We start from the raw sequence: 22,888 nt of genomic DNA on the forward strand, positions 1-22,888 counted from the left end.
GTTCCTCCCCATTTCTTTTTAGTTATTATTCCCACTGCCAAGAAAAATTACATCTAACTTCAATTCTACCTGATGAGATCAATTAACCACTAAGGAATAGCTTTTATCAGGTAGGGCTGAGTGGTTGTTGTTGTGTTTCTTTTTACTCTCCACTCCCCACCACCCACCGAGAACCCATTTTCTCCCTCTTGGGGGCAATATTGCTCCCACAGAGAATGCTCATTCTAGAGAGAGGCAGCTGTCACCAGAGGTGGCTCTGAAACCAGCCTTCCGAAGAAACACTGTGACTTTTGTCCTCCTGCCCACAGCAAGCAGAGGGCTCTGCCTCCCGTCCAAGGGGTCAGCCTGGGATGCAGGGTGAGGCAGCAGAGGACAGAGCCCCAAGATCTTGAGAACAAAGAAAGGAACCACCAGAGTTTTTTCCAAATTTCTTATAACTTAAATGGGGCAAAAAATCTTTGGGGGAGGCCTTGTATGTCTTAGTGAAGAACATAAATTTTGTGGCCAGAAGACTTTCAGTTTCAACTTTGTCTCTCTTTCCTTGCAGAAGCTTAAGGACCATCTTTAAACTGTCTGAGCTTCAGAGGATAAAATGGGGTTATGAATATCTGTTTCTGGCAGTTGCTTTGAGGAGAAACTAAAATAACATAAGTGGAGCACTTAATGTGACTGGCTGGACAAATCATCACTAACTGTGGATTCGACAGTGTTGGTCATCTGCCCTTTTTTTCCTCTCATTCATATGTGCCAAGCATTCATGCAGCAGTGCACTATACCCAGTGCTGGGCATACAGGGTAAACGAGACAGAGACTCTGCCCCACCAAGCCTGCAGTCTAGTGGAGGGTCAGAGGTAGCAATCAGAATGGCAAAACAGGTCAGGCTGTTTGAAGGAAATTGGTTCGCAAAAGATACAATGGATGAAAGCTGGTAGCATATCACTTCACAGAGTTCTGTGTGACATCTGAATAAATTAGTCTCGGGTTGAAAAAAAATCATCCACAAAATCCTTCAGCCAATTGCTTTGCCCATATCTGCATTCCAGAAGGAGATCATTAAGTGATACCATTTCTACAAGGATGCTGATTCAGCAAACTTCATTCTAGTAATTTTTCTAAGCCTTGTATCCCCATCTGTAAGGGTGAGAGCGTGATCATACTGACCCTAGAGGGTGTTCGTTGGTTGAATGAAAAAAATGCCTATAAAGTATATAGTACTGGATCTGGCTCAGAGAAAGTGCTTAATAAAATCTAGCTGGTCAGATGTATTTCAGACGTACTGAAATCTTTATGACCTTGTTCACGTGCTTAAGCGTGCCTTAGTTTTTCATGTTGAACATAGTAATGATTTTAAATGTCCTTTCCATCACAAAGTAAAATTTTCATAACTAATGAGAGAATATATCAAATTTATCAAGAAAATGTTTCAGCATAAATTTAGGGATAGTTATAATTATACTTTCATGTTATAATTTTGTTATAGCTCAGTTGAATATGTCCTTAGTTTTTTGTTAACTCATCGATGGAGTGTCTCTTGATCACCTACATCATAGTAGTCTTCTGTCGGCACAAAAGTTTATTTAAGAGATAATGTTTACAGTTGTTTTTAAGCATCTGATGCAACCTTCACAGTTAACTGCATGTAAGATGCTGAACATATGTGAATGGAAACAAGATAGAAAAAAATTTAAATACTAAGAATCTTTCAAGTTTCAAAAGAGGTTTTCAGCCTTTTTAAAGCCACCTACATAAAATAAAGCAAAATTGGAAAAAGGAGCAACGGCACACAAAAAATAAAAATTTTCCAAGAAACTGCTACCTATCTTGGAAAACCAAACTGTTTTACAACACGGTTCTGGGAGAGCGTTCCAGCTACACAGTAGTTCGTTCCACTTTATGGATGAATAAGACTCCTTTGCAAAGCCTTTTGGGAGTCCCATCACTCTAATGAGAAAAAAGAACACTCCAGTTAAAAAACAAAGGGCACAGATTAAGGCTTTTAAAAGTGCTGATTAAATAAGAAAGGAACTTCAAATAGAAACAAAGTGCTGATTAACTGAAAACTGGCTAGTTTTCAAGGCATAAATTAAAGTCTTTATCAAGTATTTTTTTTCCCCTGGTTGCCGGGCCCTGTCAGTTCTAGACTAACTGCCCAGACATTTTACCTGTGAGGGCTGCCCATGGGGCAGTTTATTTTTCCTTCTCGCACCTGTGTTTAATGAGTAGCAGCTCTTCAAGCCTGGCTGTTTTCAAGGGAAGATGGGAAGGATTTCACACCAAAAAAAAAAAAAAAAAAAAAAATCAAGACAAGAAACCAAACTACCATAATTTCTCTCCATTCAACCTACCCAAAGAAGACCACGAAATAGTAAAAGACACTGCAGGCTCTTATGGTAGAAAGTTCCAAAGGTCACTTAATCAATGGCCTCACCTCTAACTGGACCGAAAATGATTAAGAACAGATAAAAGCCAAAGGTTTTCTGGTAAAACAGCCCATCTTCATTTAAATGTAACCTTTGGGGTCAAGAAGTTACTTCTTATCAGGGATAAGATTTTTTTCCAGCTGGCAAGGGATTTGCCTACAACGGGTATTGTCTGTCATGTGTGTATTACTCTTAGAGAAAAGCCATTTTCCACTTAGGAAAAAAACTGCCTTTTAGTACTTATCCCTTAAGTTGTTTTAATTTCAGTCCTCTCTAAATGACTGGATCTGATAAATTCATTTTCTGCTTAACCATAATCTTCAACTCAGATGAAGTCAAGTCACTTTGGATTTCCATAATTGTTCATGCTCCTTATTAACCTTCTCCAATAAGAGGACATTCAAATAACATCCCCCCACACACAAATGTATGTGCTCCTTTTTGTTACTGAAAATTTAAATTGACCTAAGTTCTGAGAAAATCCTATCTCCATGGCAAGTCCAAGAAGAAACAAGGCACAATCCTAAATGAAGATTTGTTCCTTCTCTCCCACATCCGTGCCATCACACAAATACCAGGTTTCCTAAGGGGTGACTGATGTAGAAGAAAAAAAAATCCACTACTATATTAAAGGCAAGCTCCCTCTTAGAAAAATGAAGACAGGAGGTCACTTTGTGTGTGCTGCAGCCACTTGGGTGCATTTGCCTGAAACAAAATCAGAAGATGGTACAAGTTAAAAAAGAATAAAGAAATACTGCGCTTTAATCAATTAAAAAAAAAAAACCTTATTCCATACCATAAAATTCACTCATTTTAAGTGTACAACTCGATGATTTTTAGTAACTTTACCAAGCTGTGCAGCCACCACCACAATCCCATTTTAACATTTATTTCTAAGACCCCAGACAGATTCCTTGTGCCCATTTACAGTTAATTCTTGTTCCAGCTCCAGCCCCAGGCACCTAGCAATCTATTTTCTGTCCCTTTTGTCACAATACCCCCTGCAAATCAAGATGAGGAAAAGAAATCCAAGAATCTAGCCTATAAATAAAAAATTACTGTTTGCTGAAGAACCCACCCTGTCAAAATCATCTTCAGAATTCTTAAGGGAGTGCAAGGGAATCTTGGACCCGCGGCATGCCTAGTTTGAATAGGGTCAGTGTGGAGAGATTTAATTATCTCTCCAGTTAGAGATAACAGACTTACACAATTACAAGGGATTTTGATAATGAAAGAATACTGTAGCAAGCCTTGTTATTTTAACTAAGAAAAGGTCTCCACTACCAAGGTTTAAAAAGAAAAATTAAAAGTGTAAATTCGTAAGCATTTCTCTAAAATTCAATCAAAATATTATTACATTTTTGCTTATGAGACACTAGAAATATGTCATATCCTTTAAACAAATTATATTTCAATGGATTGAAACATGTTTCTTCTGAAATGTAAGCTGCTTGGGCTTTTTCCCTCCAAGCTGTCATGTGTATATTATTCTAATGTATTTTGAGTACAGTAAATATATCCAACTATCATGGTTTTGGTTGACAAAATACTTTTCTAACCACTTATTTCCTTCCCCTAGAATCTATGTATTTTAAGAAAGTATTAGCTTCAGGTTTATCTTGCTTACATCCTGATTTCCAGGTATCCTTCCCTCTGGAAGGAACACCCAGCTTCCCAGAAATTTACTAAGAATTTTACAAGGGGCCCTTTTATATTTGAAAGAGAAAACTGCTTTGTCAAGTTGATGATGAGAAATTCAAAAAAACTCTGACCCAGACAGGACTCTAAATTTGGGGAAGTCCGTGGCACTCTTTCAACTTGAAAAGTTGGTCACAAAGATTCCTCAAGAAGTTATTTTACACTCTTTGTAAGAAACTGATATTTGCTGTGTTTTCCCCCCTTTAATTCCCTGTGTTAATAAAAACAAATGTTAGTTTTGTGTCTTTGATGTGCTGGACATTTTATAGACCAGGGTTCGAATTACCCCATGGCAGTTATTGAAGGTGGAACTTTTGAAGGAAACAAGTACTTGCAGAAAGAAACATATCTGGCTGGCAACTTTCATAGGTTCTCAAAGCAAACGGGAGGTCTGCACTTACTAACCTAACTAAGAGGCGAAGCTTTGAGTTTGGGCCCCTCAGGAGTAACTGAAGAAAGCTGAGGACTCCTTTGGAAGATCTTTAAAAAGCAAGTGTGACCTGTGTTTGTCTGAAAAAAGGGTTGATGTGATGAGTTGCTAAATGCTAGCGACTTCTCAGATTCCCTTTCTACTCTCTGCCTTTACAGGGAAAGACCAGGAAGTTTCAAATGGGAACTTTCTACATTCTTGGAGTAAGTAACACTTGAAAAAAAAAAAATTGGCAGCGGCGTTGGGGGAGGGGAATTCTGTGATGAAACCGATGTCTACCAAACAAAAATTCCAAATAAAAAGCGAGGAAGGGACTGCAGGAAGGCGAGACTGGGAATGGTCTTGTCTCAGCTTTAAGTGACTCAGAGGTCTCTGTGTAAGGGGCGCGGTGAACATGGTCAAGGACACCATGATCTTTCTCTTTCCATGATCGGCCCAACTTTCCAGTTTTCAGTGGTAACAGGCATCCTATCCGCAGGAAAAGAAGACTTTCTTGCATACTTGAAAAAAAAAAAAAAGTAAACTGCTGCTCTGTCTTTTCAAAAAAACCTTCTCTGAATTTCCCCCAGATCCGCCAAGCGCCCCGCAGAGCTCCTGGTACTTAGTAGAAGCTCATTAAAGGATTTCTTTTCCCTTTCGCCCCGCGGCTAGCACGTCTCAGAACCGGGCAGGTACAGAGTTTAGAAGGGGAGAAGTTTTGAACAGGAAGCTGTAAAGGCAAAGAAAGTGAGTCCCCAGTCAGTACACAGTAGAGCTAAGAAAGGGAACAGGAGGCGCGCCAGCCCCGCCCTGGGACGGCAAGGTCTACATTCCTACAGCAGCAAGGTGGTGGCTACTTTACGGCTTTTCCTCCCCTTGAAATACACTCCAGTGAGCAGAGATTTTTTTTTTTTTCCAGAGGTGATGCAATGTCCTCAACCTCCCCCCACTACAGTAAACTAGAAAGGGGAAGCGGTGGGGGGGGGGAGGTGGGGGAAGGAGGGACTAGGGACCCCTTCGCTTCACACGACTCCAGCCCCTCCCTTTCCTCCCAGTCTATCCCTTTCCAGCCGCTTCCCATCCCTCCCCCTCTGCCCCCAAAAAAGTTTGACGACGGCAAAGGAAACCGAAAAAAAGTTCTCTTGCCCCAATCCTGGCGGGCGATCAGCATCTCTTTTGTTCGCGGCGAACCCACAGTCCCCCTGACGTCACCCGGAGCCCCGGCCAATCCGCGCGCGGTCGGCGGCGGCGGCGGCGAGAGGAGGGTGGGGGGAGTCCGGACGGTCCCTCCTCCCCGGCACCCGGGGCCTTGCGGGGGGCGGGAAGGGACCGTCCCATATAAACCCCGGCTCTCGGAGTTCGGCCGCCCGCGCCGACTGCGCTTTGCAAGAGGGAGTCCTAGGCGCGAGCGGGGGAGAGGGGACCTGCAGCCACAACGTCTTTGGTCCTCTCCTTCCCCTCTGTCCCTCTACCTTTTCCCTTCCCCATCCTCCAGTCCTTACTATCTTGGCGGTGTCAACCCGCTGGAGGCACTGGAAGGGACTCCCCCCGCAGGTTACGAAGGGAACCAAACTTGGTGGCAAGTTGCCTCCTGGTGAGAGCGTCTCTCCCCGCAACGTCTCAAGATGCTCGGGGGTCCGGGGCCCGGGCTGCTGCTTCTGGCCATTCTGTCCTTGGGGAACACGGTGCCCTCCGCCGGAGCCTCGAAGAGCAGGAGGCAGGCTCAGCAGATCATTCAGCCCCAGTCCCCGTTGACTGTCGGCCAAAGCAAGCGTGAGTACAGACCGCGGGCTGGAACAGGCTGTCGCGGGATGGGACCGTAAAGCCAACTAAAGTTGTGGCTGAAGTTTCGTGTGTGCGCGCGTGCGCGCGCGTGGAGTGTGTGCACGCCTTAATGAGAAAAAATCGGCTGTGGACACAAAAGACTCTTGGTTTGAGCAGTCTGGTTCTGAGGGCCTAGGATGAGATAATGCCTTGGAGGACAGGGGCTCTGCGAACCCCCGCAGTACTCTTACCAACTCTTCGTTCAGGTCTTCAGGTTGTCCTCCTATGAATTCATCAAAACTTGCCTTTAAAGAGATAATGATGTACGCCTTTAAATTTTCCATTTGGGATTAGTGTGGTCCTTACTCTTGTTTTCTTTGTTATTAAATAATTGGTTAAGTATTTTCAAAATGGGGGTGCAGAGAGGGTAGCTAAGTAACTATGCTGTTCCTACTTTGAATGAGATGTAATTGGTTCAGATTTCTCTGGGGGCCCTCAGGATGCTTCTCCAAGAACAGAGATCAGAATTCCTCTTCCAGGTTTTCCAAAGACACACCCTGCCTTTTCCTTGGCTAAAGGAAACTGCTTAATGTGCCCTTCTTGACTTATTACCCCAAAAGGGCACTGAAATTCCTTGCATGTTTTAAAATGTAATTCCCAGTTATCTGCTTTTCAAAATATTTCCACTTCTTTGATGCAAGACCCCCGGCCAGATGGAAATGACATCATTGTATAACATTTAACGAAGTAAAAAGGGGGGGGGGAGGAATACTTAAATATCTACGTGTGCAAGTTGTGGTTAACTCTTTAGATAGCTAGTTGCTTTTAACTCTCCTGGTGCTCTGATGATTAACTTTTTGCTACATTTGTTACTTAGGCTCATCAATTTCACTGTACAGGAAAATTCCATAATCTGGAAAAAGGAAGGATACAAATTTAATAACTTTCCCCTTCAATTACTTACAGCTGGTTGTTACGACAATGGGAAACACTATCAGATAAACCAACAATGGGAGCGCACCTACCTGGGCAGTGCCTTGGTTTGTACCTGTTATGGAGGGAGCCGGGGCTTCAACTGCGAGAGCAAGCCTGAACGTAAGTTGAGGGGAGCCTGTCTGCTACCTGGTATCTTCTAATAGATGGAGAAGTAGTGCCTGTTAACTAAACCTAGCATTAGTAGTGAAATTACATACACATTTGCCCAGTTGAATTATCTATCTTTTCCTCTTTTAAAATGTTTAATAACTGCTTAGATTTGCTTTCCATATGTTCTTTTTACCTATAAAACAAAAGAACAAATATATCCCAAAGTAGTTCCTAGAGTCTTCTTTTTATATTACTTTCCCAAAGCTTTTGATGAAAAAAATGAAAGATGTTGTGTGTTCTTTCTTCCTCTGGAAAAAGAATTGCTTATAAAATTTTAATTTATTAGAAAGTAATTTCAAATCTTAAACTATAAAATTATGGGGCAAAAAACACTTTGGGCGCTATATTGTGAAGTGATTTGTTGGCTGCGGTTCAACATAAAACCACTAACCACTTCAAAGTTCTCATTCCTTTATGATTCTTGATATGTTTCTTGTAAATTATGGCAACTCCTACTGAGAAGCACTGTTGAGGCTAAAATGGAAATAGTAGGACTAACAAGTGACAGAGCCTGATGGGAGGTGGGGCTCTTCAAACTGTTTGCTTTTTATGTGGACCTTGGTTTGACTTTCTGAACCAGAGAGAAGAGGAAGCCCTTCCTTCACAATCCAGCCAGTCCTAAGGTCTTACTTTATATATGACTTTTCCCTAAGGGTCTGAGAATCCTTTCCAATGGAAATTATATTTCCAGAAAATCAGAGAACTTGTCAAATGTTGAAAACTGAGGCTTTATAACAGCCTAGGGTAAAATCTACATCTCCCACTTCAATTTTTTTAAAACTTTCCGTTTGTCCCTTGCTGCTTGTAGGATGGAAAAGTGAGTTTTCCTTTGGATGGGGTCAGTGGAATCGAAAAGCTTTTACATATGTGGGGCTCACGCAGACTTTCCTTCTCCCCTCAGCTGAAGAGACTTGCTTTGACAAGTACACTGGGAACACCTACCGGGTTGGTGACACCTATGAGCGCCCTAAAGACTCCATGATCTGGGACTGTACCTGCATCGGGGCTGGGCGAGGGAGAATAAGCTGCACCATTGCGAGTAAGGACAGCGTTCCGTCAAATGACTGGAAAATCTCCCCATATGAAGTTTTCCATTCCCATCACTGTCACTTTCTGTTATCTATGACTGGATATTCCTAACTTGGGGATTTGTCCCAGGTGACCAGGTACTCTTATGTGGACACCCAACTGGTTCCTGTGCTTCTGGAAGGTGGTTCTGAGCACAGGTGGTGTCAGTGTTGAGTCTGTGTGGATTTGTGTGTGTGTGTGTGTGTGTGTGTGTGTGTGTGTACATAGCGTTACCAAGTGGATCTCTTGGGTTCCATTCCAAGCAAGGCATGCTTGGAGGAGTTGCCCATTTTGCATGATCTGGGCATCTTCAGTCCAGACTGATCCTGGGGTGATCTGCAGTGATTGGGAAGGTGGCCACGAAGAGCGAGTTAGCCACTGTGTGGTCTGCTCTGCTTGTTTGCAATGCACAGATGTCTTGGATCTCACAGCAACAGTCTGGTTTCTTTGTGACCAGTTGTTTATACCCAGGAAGCAGATCTCTCTCTTGCCAGGGATAATATGGGATGATTAGCCTAAGAGTGTTTCCAAGGTACTTTGGGATCTGGATTGACTCAGCAACTCTAGTTCAGCTAAGGCAAACTTTCCAATCTGAGTCATTGGGTTACCAATAGATTATATTAACGTAGCATTTAGTTTTTTTCATATATCATTTAAGTCATTTTAAGGTCTGTCCAAAAGACAAATCAGTCTCTTGGGAATAAGCCCAATCAGCTTTGCCCTTATTTAATGTTAGAGTTTATTCAACTTTATTGGCAAATCTTAAGAGTCAGTGGTCCACAGCATTTACCATCCAGTGGACAGTTTAGCCCTTGCCTGGGACACTGTGTTTAACAGCCTAGAGAAGTGCCCAGATTTCCACACTTAGATGTATACATCTCTTTGCTCCCATCAAAATGACATTTCTATCCTAGAGTAAAATACAGTCTCCACATTCCTGAAAGCTGGAAAACTAGGCCCGATGTCTCTTTAATTGACTTAGTCTTTGGCCCAACCTGCTATGTATGCATGGAGGTCTTGCCTGCCAGCCTTTCTTTTCTACTTTAGAACCCAATTTCCTGTGATCTCTCTGGGGAACCAGGATTTATGACTCCTTTCCTTGCCATTCAGTTTTCTCTATGCTTTCCCATTGTGCTTAAACAAGACATTTAATTGAATGACCCAAAGTGACCAGACCAGTTAATTTTTCCTCTGTCTGTGATGGGAAAGCTGCTCCCTGTGTCCTTACTTTGGCCAGCTCAAGTGCCTATCCTGGTTGGAACATGAGACGTTTTCTTTTTTAAGAAATATTCTCAGTCCCACTCTCTCTAACATTAACTTTTGATCTTGAACAGACCGCTGCCACGAAGGGGGTCAGTCCTACAAGATCGGTGACACATGGAGGAGACCGCACGAGACTGGCGGTTACATGTTGGAGTGTGTGTGTCTTGGGAACGGGAAAGGAGAATGGACCTGCAAGCCCATAGGTGTGTGATGCACAGTCAACATGTCGGGTTGAGCCCAAATCAATGCAGACAAGAGATCTGAATTCCAATAAAAAAAGACAACAAACTGAAATTTTAATTTCAATGATGTAATGTTATATAATCCATTGTCGTCTTAAAGGAATCAGATCAAAAAGTACCAACCATGTGTAGAAGTCTTACTTTTGTTTCAAAACACAAGATAAGTTTGAAAGATTTAGGAAGAAATTCCTTTTCTCTCTTAAGATCTGATCTCAGATTTCCCCATGGTCAAGATGTAAGTTATTTAAAAGAAAGAAAATGACATTTTTGCCATATTTCCTCATTGGAACACACTGGCCTGAAACATGATATGGTGTGTGCTCTGTCATCTTTTTGTCGAAATAAAAATTGTTGGGTTTCTTTCCGTCTCAATCCTCGGTTGAACTCCATAGATACAAATCTAAAAGTTTCTGGCTATAAATTTTACTCTGATTGTTGTTCTCTAATTCAGAAGCTTTCATTTTTCTTCGTGTTGTCTCTGTTTTCGCAGAAATCCAGATTTTGAATAGCTTTCTTGTCATTGTATTTAGGCATTCATTATTGGTCATTCAGAATTAAGATCGGAATTTTGCATATTTAGTCTCCTACAGACTGGATACATACATAGATCCTTTTCACTCAAAGTGCTGGCATGAAGAAAGGTACTAGCTGAAAATACATAGTCCATGTGCTTGTTAGGAGAACAGAATTTCTGCCTGCCAACTTGGCTATGACTTTCTTTCGTTTTGGTTACTTACTATGTGCTTAGTTACAGGGCGTGCCTTTCATTTTGAACAGAGTACCACTTAACAAAATGTGGTTGGATTTTTGCTTATACAATACACTCGAAATTACAGGGAAATGGCACAATTCAAAATAACCCCTCCCCCCCTTTTTTCTGCTTCTCTTTCAAATTTCCCTACAGCTGAGAAATGTTTTGATCACGCTGCTGGGACTTCCTACGTTGTCGGGGAGACTTGGGAAAAGCCCTATCAAGGCTGGATGATGGTGGATTGCACTTGTCTGGGAGAAGGCAGTGGACGCATCACCTGTACCTCTAGAAGTATGTTTTAGATCTTTATGTTAAAGATGAGGCCAGGTCTTGTTTTCTGGATTCCTAGAGAGAATCGTCACTTAGAACACATCCATCCCACCAATGTGGTAACGTTTGGGTGTCAAGAAAAATTCCAACTTATCCTGCTTCTTCAAAAAAGACTAAATTAAAAAACAAAAACAAACACAACAACAACAAAAAACCTAGTTCCCTAAGGTCTTAGGTTATCAGCTACTGAGAAAGAACTTTAATACACATTTAAATGCCAAATGTGTTGTGGACCTGAAGATTAGTTGCAAATGTTTCATCCAAGTTATCACTGAAATATTTTCTTAAGTGTTAAGAGTGAAGAAATTGTTAAAATAACACGTAAATGCATCTTTGGGCATGTAGGTACTGTTGACATAGGAAGGACCAAAGCTCTAAAGTTTTTGGTTTTCTGCTATGTTTGAAATTTAAATAAGACACATTCATTAGCAAAATTGATGAAAATGAAAAGCACTTAGCCCATAGGTTAAAATTATGTGTCTGTTTTGGGCTAAGGACAGTGTCTCTTTAGGCTTATTAGTGCTGTAAAGAAGCTGCCCGCTGGCATCTCTGCTGCTCCTTCTAAGATTGCCCTGGGGCCTGACTTCTTGCCTTAGGAATTAAAGGTTCCTTTTCTGAAATTTCAAACTAACAGCGACTATGGAGTTTGTGGAAGCAGAACAGTCATTAACGGTGTTACAAATAAATTTAAAATCACATCTCAGTATTTTGAACACATTACATTTATCCAGCTGAAGATATTTAATCATCTTAAAATGCTCATCACCCAAATTTGAATTCTTTGCTAACAAAAAAATAAGTATGTCCTGGAAAGTGGTAACATTTCTGACCAAATCTTTCCCAGAACCCTGCCAGTTCATTAGATCTTTGGCATTTAAAATTGTTATGGTCTTCAGACTTCCAAGACCTTGGTGGCAATGCTTTAGCTTAAGACAAACTAGATGTTTGACTCAGACTCTTTATCTATTATTTAAAACTCTCCTAATAGCAAGTTGAAAAAAGTTTCTCAAAGAAAAGTAATTTATTCCACGAAATTTTGTAAGTCCCTACTTTGTATAAGACGATATAGGGATGCAAAAAATGAGTTGGACAATAGCCCAGCCTTCAGAGAGCACTTAGTAAGTAGGTCAGGGTGATGAGAAAGGCTTATACATATTCATCTTCTACAAAGCACAGTATTAAGGGCGTCAAGACAAACACTGAAATAGTGCTATGGAGGTTCAGGGAAGGACAAGACTTTTTGTTGGGGGTTTGGGGAAGAGCTATCAGCAGCAATGGTATCTTCATTCAGCCTTCTGCTGTGGTGGGAGATCAGTGTGGGTGTGTATTTGTCTGAACTTAAATAATTATTATTTTCTCTAACCCAGTGCAGTGCTTTTCTGATTCACAAATACATCAAATCCTTTCTCCTCACACTGTAGCATGTGGGCAAAGCTGGATTATAATGGAAACAATCCACTTGCCAGATAATTGACCACATAGATTAATGGTAATTTACCAATTATCATTTATACTGTGTTTATTATATGAAATATTAATTATAATGATAAGCTACCAATGATCATTTTACATGAATAATCGCACATTTCCATCAGAGGGTTAACACAGAGCAATTCCAAAGAGGCCATTTTGTTAGTGATGTTAAGTAAGTGGGGGGAGCGGAGATTTAGAGGGGTGAAGAGAATATTTCAGTCAAAGAAGTTGGTTCTCCCCTGAATTTTTTTCACATGACAAATGAAGAAAGAGATGCTGCTATCTCTGAATTGCTTCTCTGGGGCAGTTGAGGGAGACCCTTTGAGACCTACTTGCCTGCCTACTGTTTCTAGTTTTCTAACAAAAGTCCCCTGCAGACGGGAAGGTTGTCTACAATAATTACTAAGAGAAAGCCCAGAGAGCCTGAGAAGGAGAGAGAGGGCAGATTAGCGAGCCAGAAGACGAATTTGGTCAAAGGAATAATGTGAAAACAATGTGGAAAAAATGTAATGGATGAAAGATGATGAGGAAAAACTTTGGCAAACAGAGAAGTGGAAAGAGACTAAGTCCTACAGCTCAGTTCACACTGTTTCAGACACAATCCCCTATTTCAGAAGTTTAAAACCTGTGGCACCAGGGCTGAATATGGACGAATCACTCAAAAACAGCTTACCAAGCCTGAAATAACCATATTCTTATTTTAGGTTTGTAGGGAGCACTTGCCATGTTTGGCCTGATTTACATACTGAAATGCTTCCTTTCTGACACAGACAGGTGCAACGATCAGGACACTAGGGCATCCTATAGAATTGGAGATACCTGGAGCAAGAAGGACAATCGGGGGAACCTGCTCCAGTGCATCTGCACAGGCAACGGCCGCGGGGAGTGGAAGTGTGAGAGGCACACATCTCTGCAGACCACATCCGCTGGTGAGGCACAGAGCGAGCACGGACAGGACCCAGGGCGCGGTTCAGGGAGTATTTCCGCAAATCCATCTTTCCCTTGACACGCCACTTAAGGATGTTTGGCAGTGTTTCAGCTAATAAGCTTTGTTCAGACTCTTAGTTGTTAAAACTTTGTTTATTGTCTTTTTAAATGTAAATAAAAATAAAATGAAAATGGATCTTGGGAAAAAACAGTTTTAGCCCCAAGAGCTTAAACTAATGTTTAAGAGGATGCTAATAACATAAAATCTACACTATTTATGTATAAAGATATAGATAGATAAATACAGAGAGATCTATATATACACATATAGATGCACACATATGCATACACGTGCATATTGAATATCTATAGTGCATTTTAATGGAAATGAGAGACTTTTGATTAGTTTACGTGATTACTTGATTGTTATGCTAGGAAAAGGGAAAAAAGTACTTTTTTTTTTGAAATGGAATCTAGCTCCTTGTCCTGACATTCAGCTCTGTTTGTAGAGGAAGTAATCCTTTATGTGTGCTTTCCATGCTCCAGCAAAGTTTGTTGCGTTCCATAAAGTAATACACAATTGTTTTCTTCATGTATTGGCATTCACAGTTGCAGAAATTCAGAGGGGACCTAGAGATGGGAATGAATGATATACTAAGCTTTTTTTTTTTTTAAAGCTTTAATTGTTTCTAGAATAAGAACAAAATCCTTGCATTGTTGCTTGTCTTGTAAGAATCTAAGGAAAGAAATATGGCAGTCCAGGGTGTGTACTTCTGTTGTTATTCTTGCTATGTTTTGATGAAGTTTTCACTGCACAATGAGCCAGCATTGTTCCTGAGTCTTTTATCAATCAGTCATTTAGTTAAAAATATTAATTACTTTGAATTTTTCTCCTTTGCTGAGTTTTCATTTTTCAGTGAGCAGGTGAACAAGATGAGATTTGATAATATCTTTAAGGTATTTGATTATTTTCAGTAAAATTGCTGCTAACCAAAAAAGAAACAATTACAAATCTCAATTTGCTGAAGTGTAGTTGGGGTTAAATGGGCGTAAGCATTCAGTAGTTGTTATCTATTTTTATTAGTATTACTAATATTATACTGAAATAACTTAATTTTTCAAAAAAGTTTGAGAAGCACTGGGTTAAACCAAATGGAACTTTCTTATACAGGATCTTAATGTTCCTTTGCATTGTGGCTCTCCCGGGTGAGGTGTATGAATACAGACGCCGTGTCCCCCCAGTATGTGTGACCTTGGGACCATTGTCTGTGAAGTATTTGGGTTCTCTTGGGTTCAGCAGCACTTAGGGAAATGCTGAATTCAGCTGACCGGTTACTCTAGCATCAGTTCCAACTCCACTCCTCCTTGGGCCCGGCCCTCAGGAGAACAGATTTCTAGAAGTTTAAAGAAAAGATCAACATATTCTGTCGTTTTACTCTGAAAGGAGAGCTGTTTCAAGAGGATTGACTGACTTTAGGAAAAAAACCATCACAGAATTTCCAAATAATCCTGGGGAGAAAGAAAATATGGAAGGAGGGGCAGCATCTAGAGAATCCAACCTGGCTGCCCAGGGCACCCTCTGGGATGCTCAGAGTCACACAGATGGCAAGAGGTCTGTAGCGGAGTGGCAGGGACCTCTCAAAACAATCTCAGGAAGAGAGAGGCCCAGATATATCGGGCTAATGGGAGCTGCTAAGAGAGGAAGGGTGAGATAGACCATTCCAGGTGAATGGAACAGCATGAGGAACAGCATAGGGTGCATGTTGGAATGATGAGCAGCTCACTGAGACCAGGCATAGAGCAAGGAAGGAAGTGGTCAGAAGTGAGCTGGAAGGAAGTTAGGTGTGGAGGACCATGAAGGCATGGATTTCAGGCTCACTGGAGTGAGTAAGGAGTTATTGAAGTTATCTGTTCTGTTGAGTGGCAGAATAATGTCAGTGATTTAGAAATATAATCTTGGTAGATCCAGATAAACTGGAAGATGGAGATCATTTGGTAGATGCATGTGGATTATTTTCTGGGCTGCATGCAGTTACTAACTACTATATATAAAATTGATAAACAACAGGCTTCTACTCTATAGCTCAGGGAACTATAGTCAATATCTTGTAATAACCTATAATAAAAAATATGAAAATGAATATATATATATAGGTATAACTGAAACATTATGCTGTACACCAGAAATGAACACAGCATTGTAAACTGACTGTACTTCAATTAAAAAAAAAAAGCTAATGCAGAAAGGGAGAGTGGGCATTTCTTCCCAATTCCAGGTCACTCACAACATGGATTGCAGAGGGATCTGTATGGGACCTTAAGGATCCCGACTCCAGAAAGTAGTTTTCTCTTAACCAGCTCTGTGACTTCCCTTTCTCACATCCTCAGGGTCTGGCTCCTTCACAGATGTCCGAACGGCCATTTACCAGCCCCAGCCTCACCCGCAGCCGGCTCCATATGGTCACTGTGTCACAGACAGCGGTGTGGTTTACTTGGTGGGGATGCAGTGGCTGAAGACACAAGGGAATAAGCAGATGCTTTGCACTTGCCTGGGCAACGGAGTCAGCTGCCAAGAGACAGGTCTGTGGCATCTTTTCAAAAAAGGGTACCGATAGCTTTTTATTATTTTGTTTTTTGAAAGGCAGCAATTCATTTGCCAAAAAAAAAAAAAAAAAAAAAAGTAAAACAATAAAACAAACAAGAAAAGCTTAGAATTTTACCACAAAGTGATAGCAACCAAGGCTGGCATTTGGTCTATTTTCTTCCAATCTTTTTAATCTATGTATTTTCCTTCCGGTGGTGAGTGTTACACTGCTCTGTATTACCTTTATTTGTCTCAAATGTTGTTCCAAGAGGTTGCCTTCTGAATAGCTAATCATCCATATTTTATACTGCAAATCTCAAAAGGTCTGGAACTTTGTGATGTAAACTTCTTTCCGTAACCTAATGCATCTCTTCTGGGCTATAAAAGTGAAAGTAACTGTAGTAATAATAATTGGTACACTTGACTTTTCCCCTAGAATAGTCTCATGTGTTAATTGTCAGGGCACCAACAGAATCATATATATCCCTCCAGTATCTCTTGAGCAGCGTCCTTAACTAACCCGTAGCAATATAGCTTTGCATATGGGGAAACTGAGGCGTGGTAGCAGAGATGGTAACAAAGGATGTCCCCAGAAGAACTCAGGTGTTGCTCTATCCACGAAAGGCATGGCTTCCAGAGTAAGGCATTTTTGGCAACATGACGATCTGGTTAATACTCACAGCTGGTCGTATAGTTGTTGTTATTGTTTTTTTTCCTTTTGAGGGCACACGCTCAGTCTCGGGTAAGCTATAAATAAGGAAGTACTGGGGGGAAATAAATGCAGCTCTGTTTGCTGAGACCCTGCTGGTTATGCCCGCAGCTGTAACCCAGACTTACGGTGGCAATTCCAACGGCGAGCCCTGCGTCCTGCCGTTCACCTACAATGGCAGGACTTTCTACTCCTGCACCACAGAAGGGCGGCAGGATGGACATCTCTGGTGCAGCACGACTTCCAATTATGAGCAAGACCAGAAATATTCTTTCTGTACAGACCATACTGGTGAGTATCCCAAGGGTAAAACACAACAGTGAGAAAAACCCATTTCCCATGCTCTATTTTTATCTGCCAGCCATCTAGCCATTCATTTTGAGGCTGCACTTGGGAGGTATCACTTTTGTGCAATCTGGACCCAAGAGACATGAAACTAACTCAGCAGCTAAAGATCCTTCCAAGTTTCCCAGTAGTCTGGGGAAATGATACCAAGGGGAAAGCCCTCTGGTGCATTTATTTTTGACACCTTGGGATTATCATGCGATTAAAGATACTCTCATGTTAAAATCAGTGGGCAGTCCCACAGGGCTGAAGGATACACAGGACAGATACCTGAGTGCTTTTGCTTCTCTTTTGGCTAAAATTGTTTTATTCAAAGCGACCATGTGATCTTTTTGGAGTGTAAAAATTGGATTTAAATCTGTTTTGAAGGTGAAGGTGAATACACTAAGGAAGCTTAGAACTATATTCTCAGACGTTTTTATTTGAGAGAGACTCTCTGAATTAGTCACAGAAACTCAGCTCTCTCAGAACCTTGCTGTAGTAATTCCCTGCTGTCCATTGGAAATCTCAGTTGTAATCTTTTTCTTCCTATTTGTGTATTGTTCTGGACAGTTTTGGTTCAGACTCGAGGTGGAAATTCCAACGGCGCCTTGTGCCACTTTCCCTTCCTGTACAACAACCACAACTACACTGACTGTACTTCTGAGGGCAGGAGAGACAACATGAAGTGGTGTGGAACCACCCAGAACTATGATGCTGACCAGAAGTTTGGATTCTGCCCCATGGCTGGTAAGATGAAGCCCTTGTAGACAGTCATTTATGGAGGAATTCAGAAGGATGATGTCCAGTTTACTCCTATGTCACCCATTAAGACTTAATTTTGAGATAGCAGAAAACTTTGTGATATATATATATATATATATACATACACACACACATAAAATCAAATATATAAGAATTATATAATTATTTACATGGTTTTAAAGTCCTACTGATATAGTTTAACGCCACCCGAATATATAAATACGATATAAATACTTCTTTAAAAATCTGGAAATGTAAATTTTTCACGAGTTAGTCTTTTGTAAAAAGCATCCAACTGAGTAGCTAAAAACATTCAAGTGGCTGATAAAGTCACAGATTTAGTCTTTGCATACAATCTTGGTTTGACTGGAATAAGCTCTATCATGTATTGAATACCAAAATGACCCAAACTCTGTGTTTTCTGACCAGTAGAGAATTTTGTTTAAAAGGGAGGGCTCTAGCTTGTGTGAGTGGAGAAAGAGGAACCAAGGCCTTTTGTTTGTTTTCAAGTTTCAAGAGCCCCATAGATTGCATTTGATTTTCCAGTAGTGGGACCAAAAACCGGTGTGCTGTGCACTGTCCAATGTGAATAGTAGGCAGAGAAATATCAGAAGAAAACTACTTACACTTATTTCTATTCCTCTCATTTGTTAGATTTAGAAGGAAAACACACATTAGCTTCCAATTCTATACCCATACACACGGTTTCCCTTTGATCTAGTATAAATCAGAACTAGAAAGAGTTCTGGGGCAGCAGTCATATCCAGGCTTTGAGAACATTGTACACCCTTTGAATGCATAGGCATTACTGTGGTTTACATCCCCTAACCACTCTGTAATTACCTCATCTTTAGACTGTGTTTTCTCTCTCTGGTACTCAGAACTCCACGCACCCTCAGCACAGCACTGAGATTTCTTTGAGGCACACAAAACGTCTTTCCAAGTGAGACTTCTGAAGATAATGAAACTAGACTGATAATATTGCATTCATTTTAGTCCTTGTGGTCATTTATCCAGTGATGCACTTCTTATCTGTTTCCAAACAGCCCACGAGGAAATCTGTACCACCAACGAAGGGGTCATGTATCGCATTGGAGACCAGTGGGACAAACAGCATGATATGGGTCACATGATGAGGTGCACGTGTGTTGGGAATGGTCGTGGAGAATGGACATGTGTTGCCTACTCCCAGCTCCGAGGTATGTTTGTTTGCTTATTAATGAAAATATGTGAGAGGACAAAGAATACAGAGAAGGTAGATTTTTACATGATACGTTTGCTTTAACGAAAGCAGGAGAAGAAATACTCAATGGCTACTCCATGTAGTCTACGGTGCTGGGTAAATTTTGCATGTTAGGCTGCCAGTTAAGAAAACCTGGCAGAGCAATTCTCAGATTCTGAAACATTCCTTAGGCTGAGCCAAAAAGATGACTTCAAAGGCTAGAGCACAATTGATTGATCCTTTTAGCTTGTAGTTATGCTGATTCTTGTCTAGGAAAGGCTGGATCATTTCTATAAAGAAAAGAGGTTCTGCTATTCTCATATCAGATCCTCACAGATCAAAAGTTAAGGAGACAAAGACATAGAGACCAATTTCTTTTGTTCACTTCAGTTTTTCCTCTTTGGACCCAGGAGTATAAATGGGTGTTGATCTATTAAAACTATTTTAGTTTTTCTTCTTTGATTTGAAATGTAAGATTTAGGTAGAACACTGAACTAAGAAATAGTCCATATGGCCTCTGTTGACAACGGCCTGAACTTGTTCTCCTTTTACGGTGTCCAATGGGTGACACCGTCCAGGTATAATAATAATCACATACGATGTTGCACAGCTGAAAAGGGCACTAGAAAGTCATCCAGAACAATTCCTCATTTTACAAATGAAAGAACTGAGACCCAAAGAGGGAAAGTAATTTTCTCAGGATCTCGGAGATTTAGCAACAGAGTTGGCCTAATTTTTTTTTAATTTTCCAAATGCCATAGGTGGTATTTTATTTCCCAAATCCAAATATCTCCCCACCCCCGCCATTCTAGAGGTGAGACTGTCAGTCACTTCATTGCTGGGTGTCTTATAAGTATGTTTTATCTCCCTCCTATTTATTGTAACAAACAGAGGCCTCAACGTCATTATCAACACAGCAAGAACTTTTCCAAAAGTTAGACAGATACTTGGTTAAAATTTGGCTTTCCACAGGAAGATATATATATATATATAAAACCACATTCTTTAGTTGTATATACTCCAATCTACAATCTTTATAAGTTTATAAGAGACAGATTTTTTTCTTTTGCAAAAATTGTAGTGCTGAGTAAGCTTTGAAAAAAAGCTCATTCTATACCAGTAGAAAAATTATTTTAGTGGGAGGTGTTGATAATTAAGTGGAAGGAACTATCTGCTTTGAAAAGCATAGCTTCTTTTATTTCATCAGTGAAACTTTAAAATTCTCCACTCATCCCACTGTTACCTAAACAGATCAATGCATTGTCGACGACATCACATACAATGTGAATGACACATTCCACAAACGTCATGAAGAGGGACACATGCTGAATTGTACCTGCTTTGGTCAGGGCCGGGGCCGCTGGAAGTGTGATCCCGTTGGTAAGTAGCTGTGTGTCTCTAGCTGGATTTGGACACTGAGAATAGTTAGCAAGTGTCAGGTAAGGAAAACTATTTGATATCACTTGATTGAGCTGACTCCAGACTTTGATCATGGCTTGCAGAGAGCTTGGCAAAGTCTTTTCTCTAATCATGGGCCAATATACAATCTTGATATTGGTAGTTGTCTATTTTTGCTTAATTTGGGAACAAATGGAGGTTTATTTTAACTGAATGGGATTCGTTCTTTGCATCTGAATCATAAAGATAGTTCTTGTTATGAAAGAGAACTTTCCTTTGCTGACTGTGCAATAACATGGGCAAATGGTTATGCCAGTAAATACCTCCCTCCAAATGCTTTATTTTTCTTGGCTGCCCTTTTTAGTAGATCTAAGCAAACAGTGAAGGTTGAGCCTTAAAAGAGCTGTGTGACCAGCTTTAAGGTAATCCATTAATACTCCTTTACTCAAAGAGACATGTTGCTCGCTAAGAAAACAAACTGATCAGATGAGTTTGTTTGACCTCAGATTGCCACAGCTGAGAGAGAACCCTGAGAGGTTTTCTTAGACGCTTCTCAGCAAGTGTTCATTGGTTGAAATCTGGCTAATTCATTTGTGTGTAAAATTAAGTCCTCCACACTTTGAAGAAGTGTACAAAGTGATATTTTATCCTTGCTATTCAAGTGATAAATCAATTGCACTTAAGTGGGTAAGATACAATACCTAACTTATTTTTCTCTAAAATTTGGATGTCAGTATGTATAATAATATCTAAATCTTAACATTTTTATTCAGAAATATTATCCTTTCAGAAAGCTAAATACTCTTCCCAATGGGTACTTTTAAAACCACTAGCTAGACAATAAGGTAAAAGATATGAACAAAATATTTTTAACTGTATATAATTGTAAAGACAGTGCAAGTTTTAGTTAAAACTAAGAACATGTGCTCTAGCACACTGAAATTAAATTTGTAGGTTTAAGTCTTCAAGGCTGCTAATCTTTTACTTGTATGTGTTTTAGACCAGTGCCAGGATTCAGAATCCCACACCTTTTATCAAATTGGAGACTCATGGGAGAAGTATGTGCATGGTGTCAGGTACCAGTGCTACTGCTATGGCCGTGGCATTGGGGAGTGGCACTGCCAGCCCTTACAGACCTATCCAGGTAAGCAGCTCTATTCCCACAAACAGAACTGTCAACTGGGTTATAAAAACAGGGCAGCATCAGTGTTTATTCATCCTTTGATGCTTAACTTGGTGTCTCCTCCCTTCCTTTCCCATCCTTTTCTCATCCTTTCTCATTCAGTAATCAATTGAATTTTTACTAAAATGATTTTCCTTTCCCCCCAAATCAAGTAAAAGGAGTGGAAGGCTGTGAAAATGTCACTGTATGTAAATTTGTTTCTTAACATAGTAGAACATTCCAGGAGGTGAAAGCACTGGCTAATTTGCTCTCTCATCTGTACACAGAAATAGAAACCATGAGCTGAGCTATGCTGGGAGTAGAGGTCGGGGTTTTATGTTATGATTCTTGCCAGAGAAGTTGCATAGAGAAATTGCATGAAATACAGCATAGGGTATATGTTCATTCAGCATTTCATCCAGGCCCTCTTTGTCAAAATGTTCATTTGTTTGATCAACTGGAGTCTGGAACAAAGTATCCTGGGTCAAGAATTGAGTAACTTGGTTAGTTCTCTGCCCATGCAGTTCAAATACTCGAAAATGTTCGTTGATGGATTTTTTCAGGTCACAGGACAAAATGAGTATCTGCAGGTATTATTAATTCATTTTAGAAAAACAATTTTTAATTTAATTTTTGCTGAGTGATTAATTACAATAAGATGAGTTGAATTAAGAAACTCTAATTTTTAGGCATTCATTATTTGAGTAGTTACTGAGATCAAAGCCTCCTGGAACTCTGTTAACTTAAGACTTAAGGCATAGCCTACATTTAGAAACAAAAAGAGAGATCTTCAGGGCACCAGATTCTGCCTAAGACAGAAATCAAGATGAGGTTAGATCCCCCCATAAGGTGATAAGAGATTCACTATCACAGGGAGTGAGATATGGAACAAGTTGGCCAAAGGCAGTAGATCCCAGCTCTATACACGCTGCTAAAGAGCTACAAGTCAAGCTTCATTCATTATTTCCTCACCTGAAAAATGGGGAGACTGTAGCTGATTACCTTTCAAGTTCCTTCCAACACTAACAATCTAACAATCTGTGATCCTAAATACCAACCACCCAGATATACCCTTTCTGAACTTTGACGAAACCCTCCTCTCCCCAACCCTCAGTCGCTGTCGTGGCTGCAGAAGATGACGTGGCTTTAACAGACTCACAGCGCAGACTGACCTGGCTTTTCAATTGTATTGCCTGGTGGATTTGGGCATAGGAATCACTTAAAACCTTTTTC

At 40.5% G+C, this 22,888-nt stretch overlaps 1 protein-coding gene across 12 annotated transcripts in view; it reads left to right on the plus strand.

Annotated features, from left to right (window-relative positions):
- Nucleotides 1–5,906: 5,906 nt before the first annotated feature.
- Nucleotides 5,907–22,888, plus strand: part of FN1 (fibronectin 1) — a 64,732-nt gene continuing 47,750 nt past the window's right edge. For all 12 annotated transcript variants that reach the window (XM_031451807.2, XM_031451808.2, XM_031451813.2 and 9 more), the window contains exons 1-12: nucleotides 5,907–6,300; nucleotides 7,258–7,386; nucleotides 8,339–8,476; nucleotides 9,840–9,971; nucleotides 10,915–11,052; nucleotides 13,335–13,493; nucleotides 15,880–16,071; nucleotides 16,896–17,075; nucleotides 17,682–17,858; nucleotides 18,920–19,072; nucleotides 20,347–20,475; nucleotides 21,494–21,637. In XM_031451807.2, the coding sequence (XP_031307667.2) occupies nucleotides 6,153–6,300; nucleotides 7,258–7,386; nucleotides 8,339–8,476; nucleotides 9,840–9,971; nucleotides 10,915–11,052; nucleotides 13,335–13,493; nucleotides 15,880–16,071; nucleotides 16,896–17,075; nucleotides 17,682–17,858; nucleotides 18,920–19,072; nucleotides 20,347–20,475; nucleotides 21,494–21,637 (1,819 nt within the window). In that variant the 5' untranslated portion in view covers nucleotides 5,907–6,152. The remainder of the gene's footprint in view (nucleotides 6,301–7,257; nucleotides 7,387–8,338; nucleotides 8,477–9,839; nucleotides 9,972–10,914; nucleotides 11,053–13,334; nucleotides 13,494–15,879; nucleotides 16,072–16,895; nucleotides 17,076–17,681; nucleotides 17,859–18,919; nucleotides 19,073–20,346; nucleotides 20,476–21,493; nucleotides 21,638–22,888) is intronic.

The sequence above is a fragment of the Camelus dromedarius genome, chromosome 4, assembly GCF_036321535.1.
Source record: "Camelus dromedarius isolate mCamDro1 chromosome 4, mCamDro1.pat, whole genome shotgun sequence".
Taxonomy (NCBI): Eukaryota; Metazoa; Chordata; class Mammalia; order Artiodactyla; family Camelidae; genus Camelus; species Camelus dromedarius.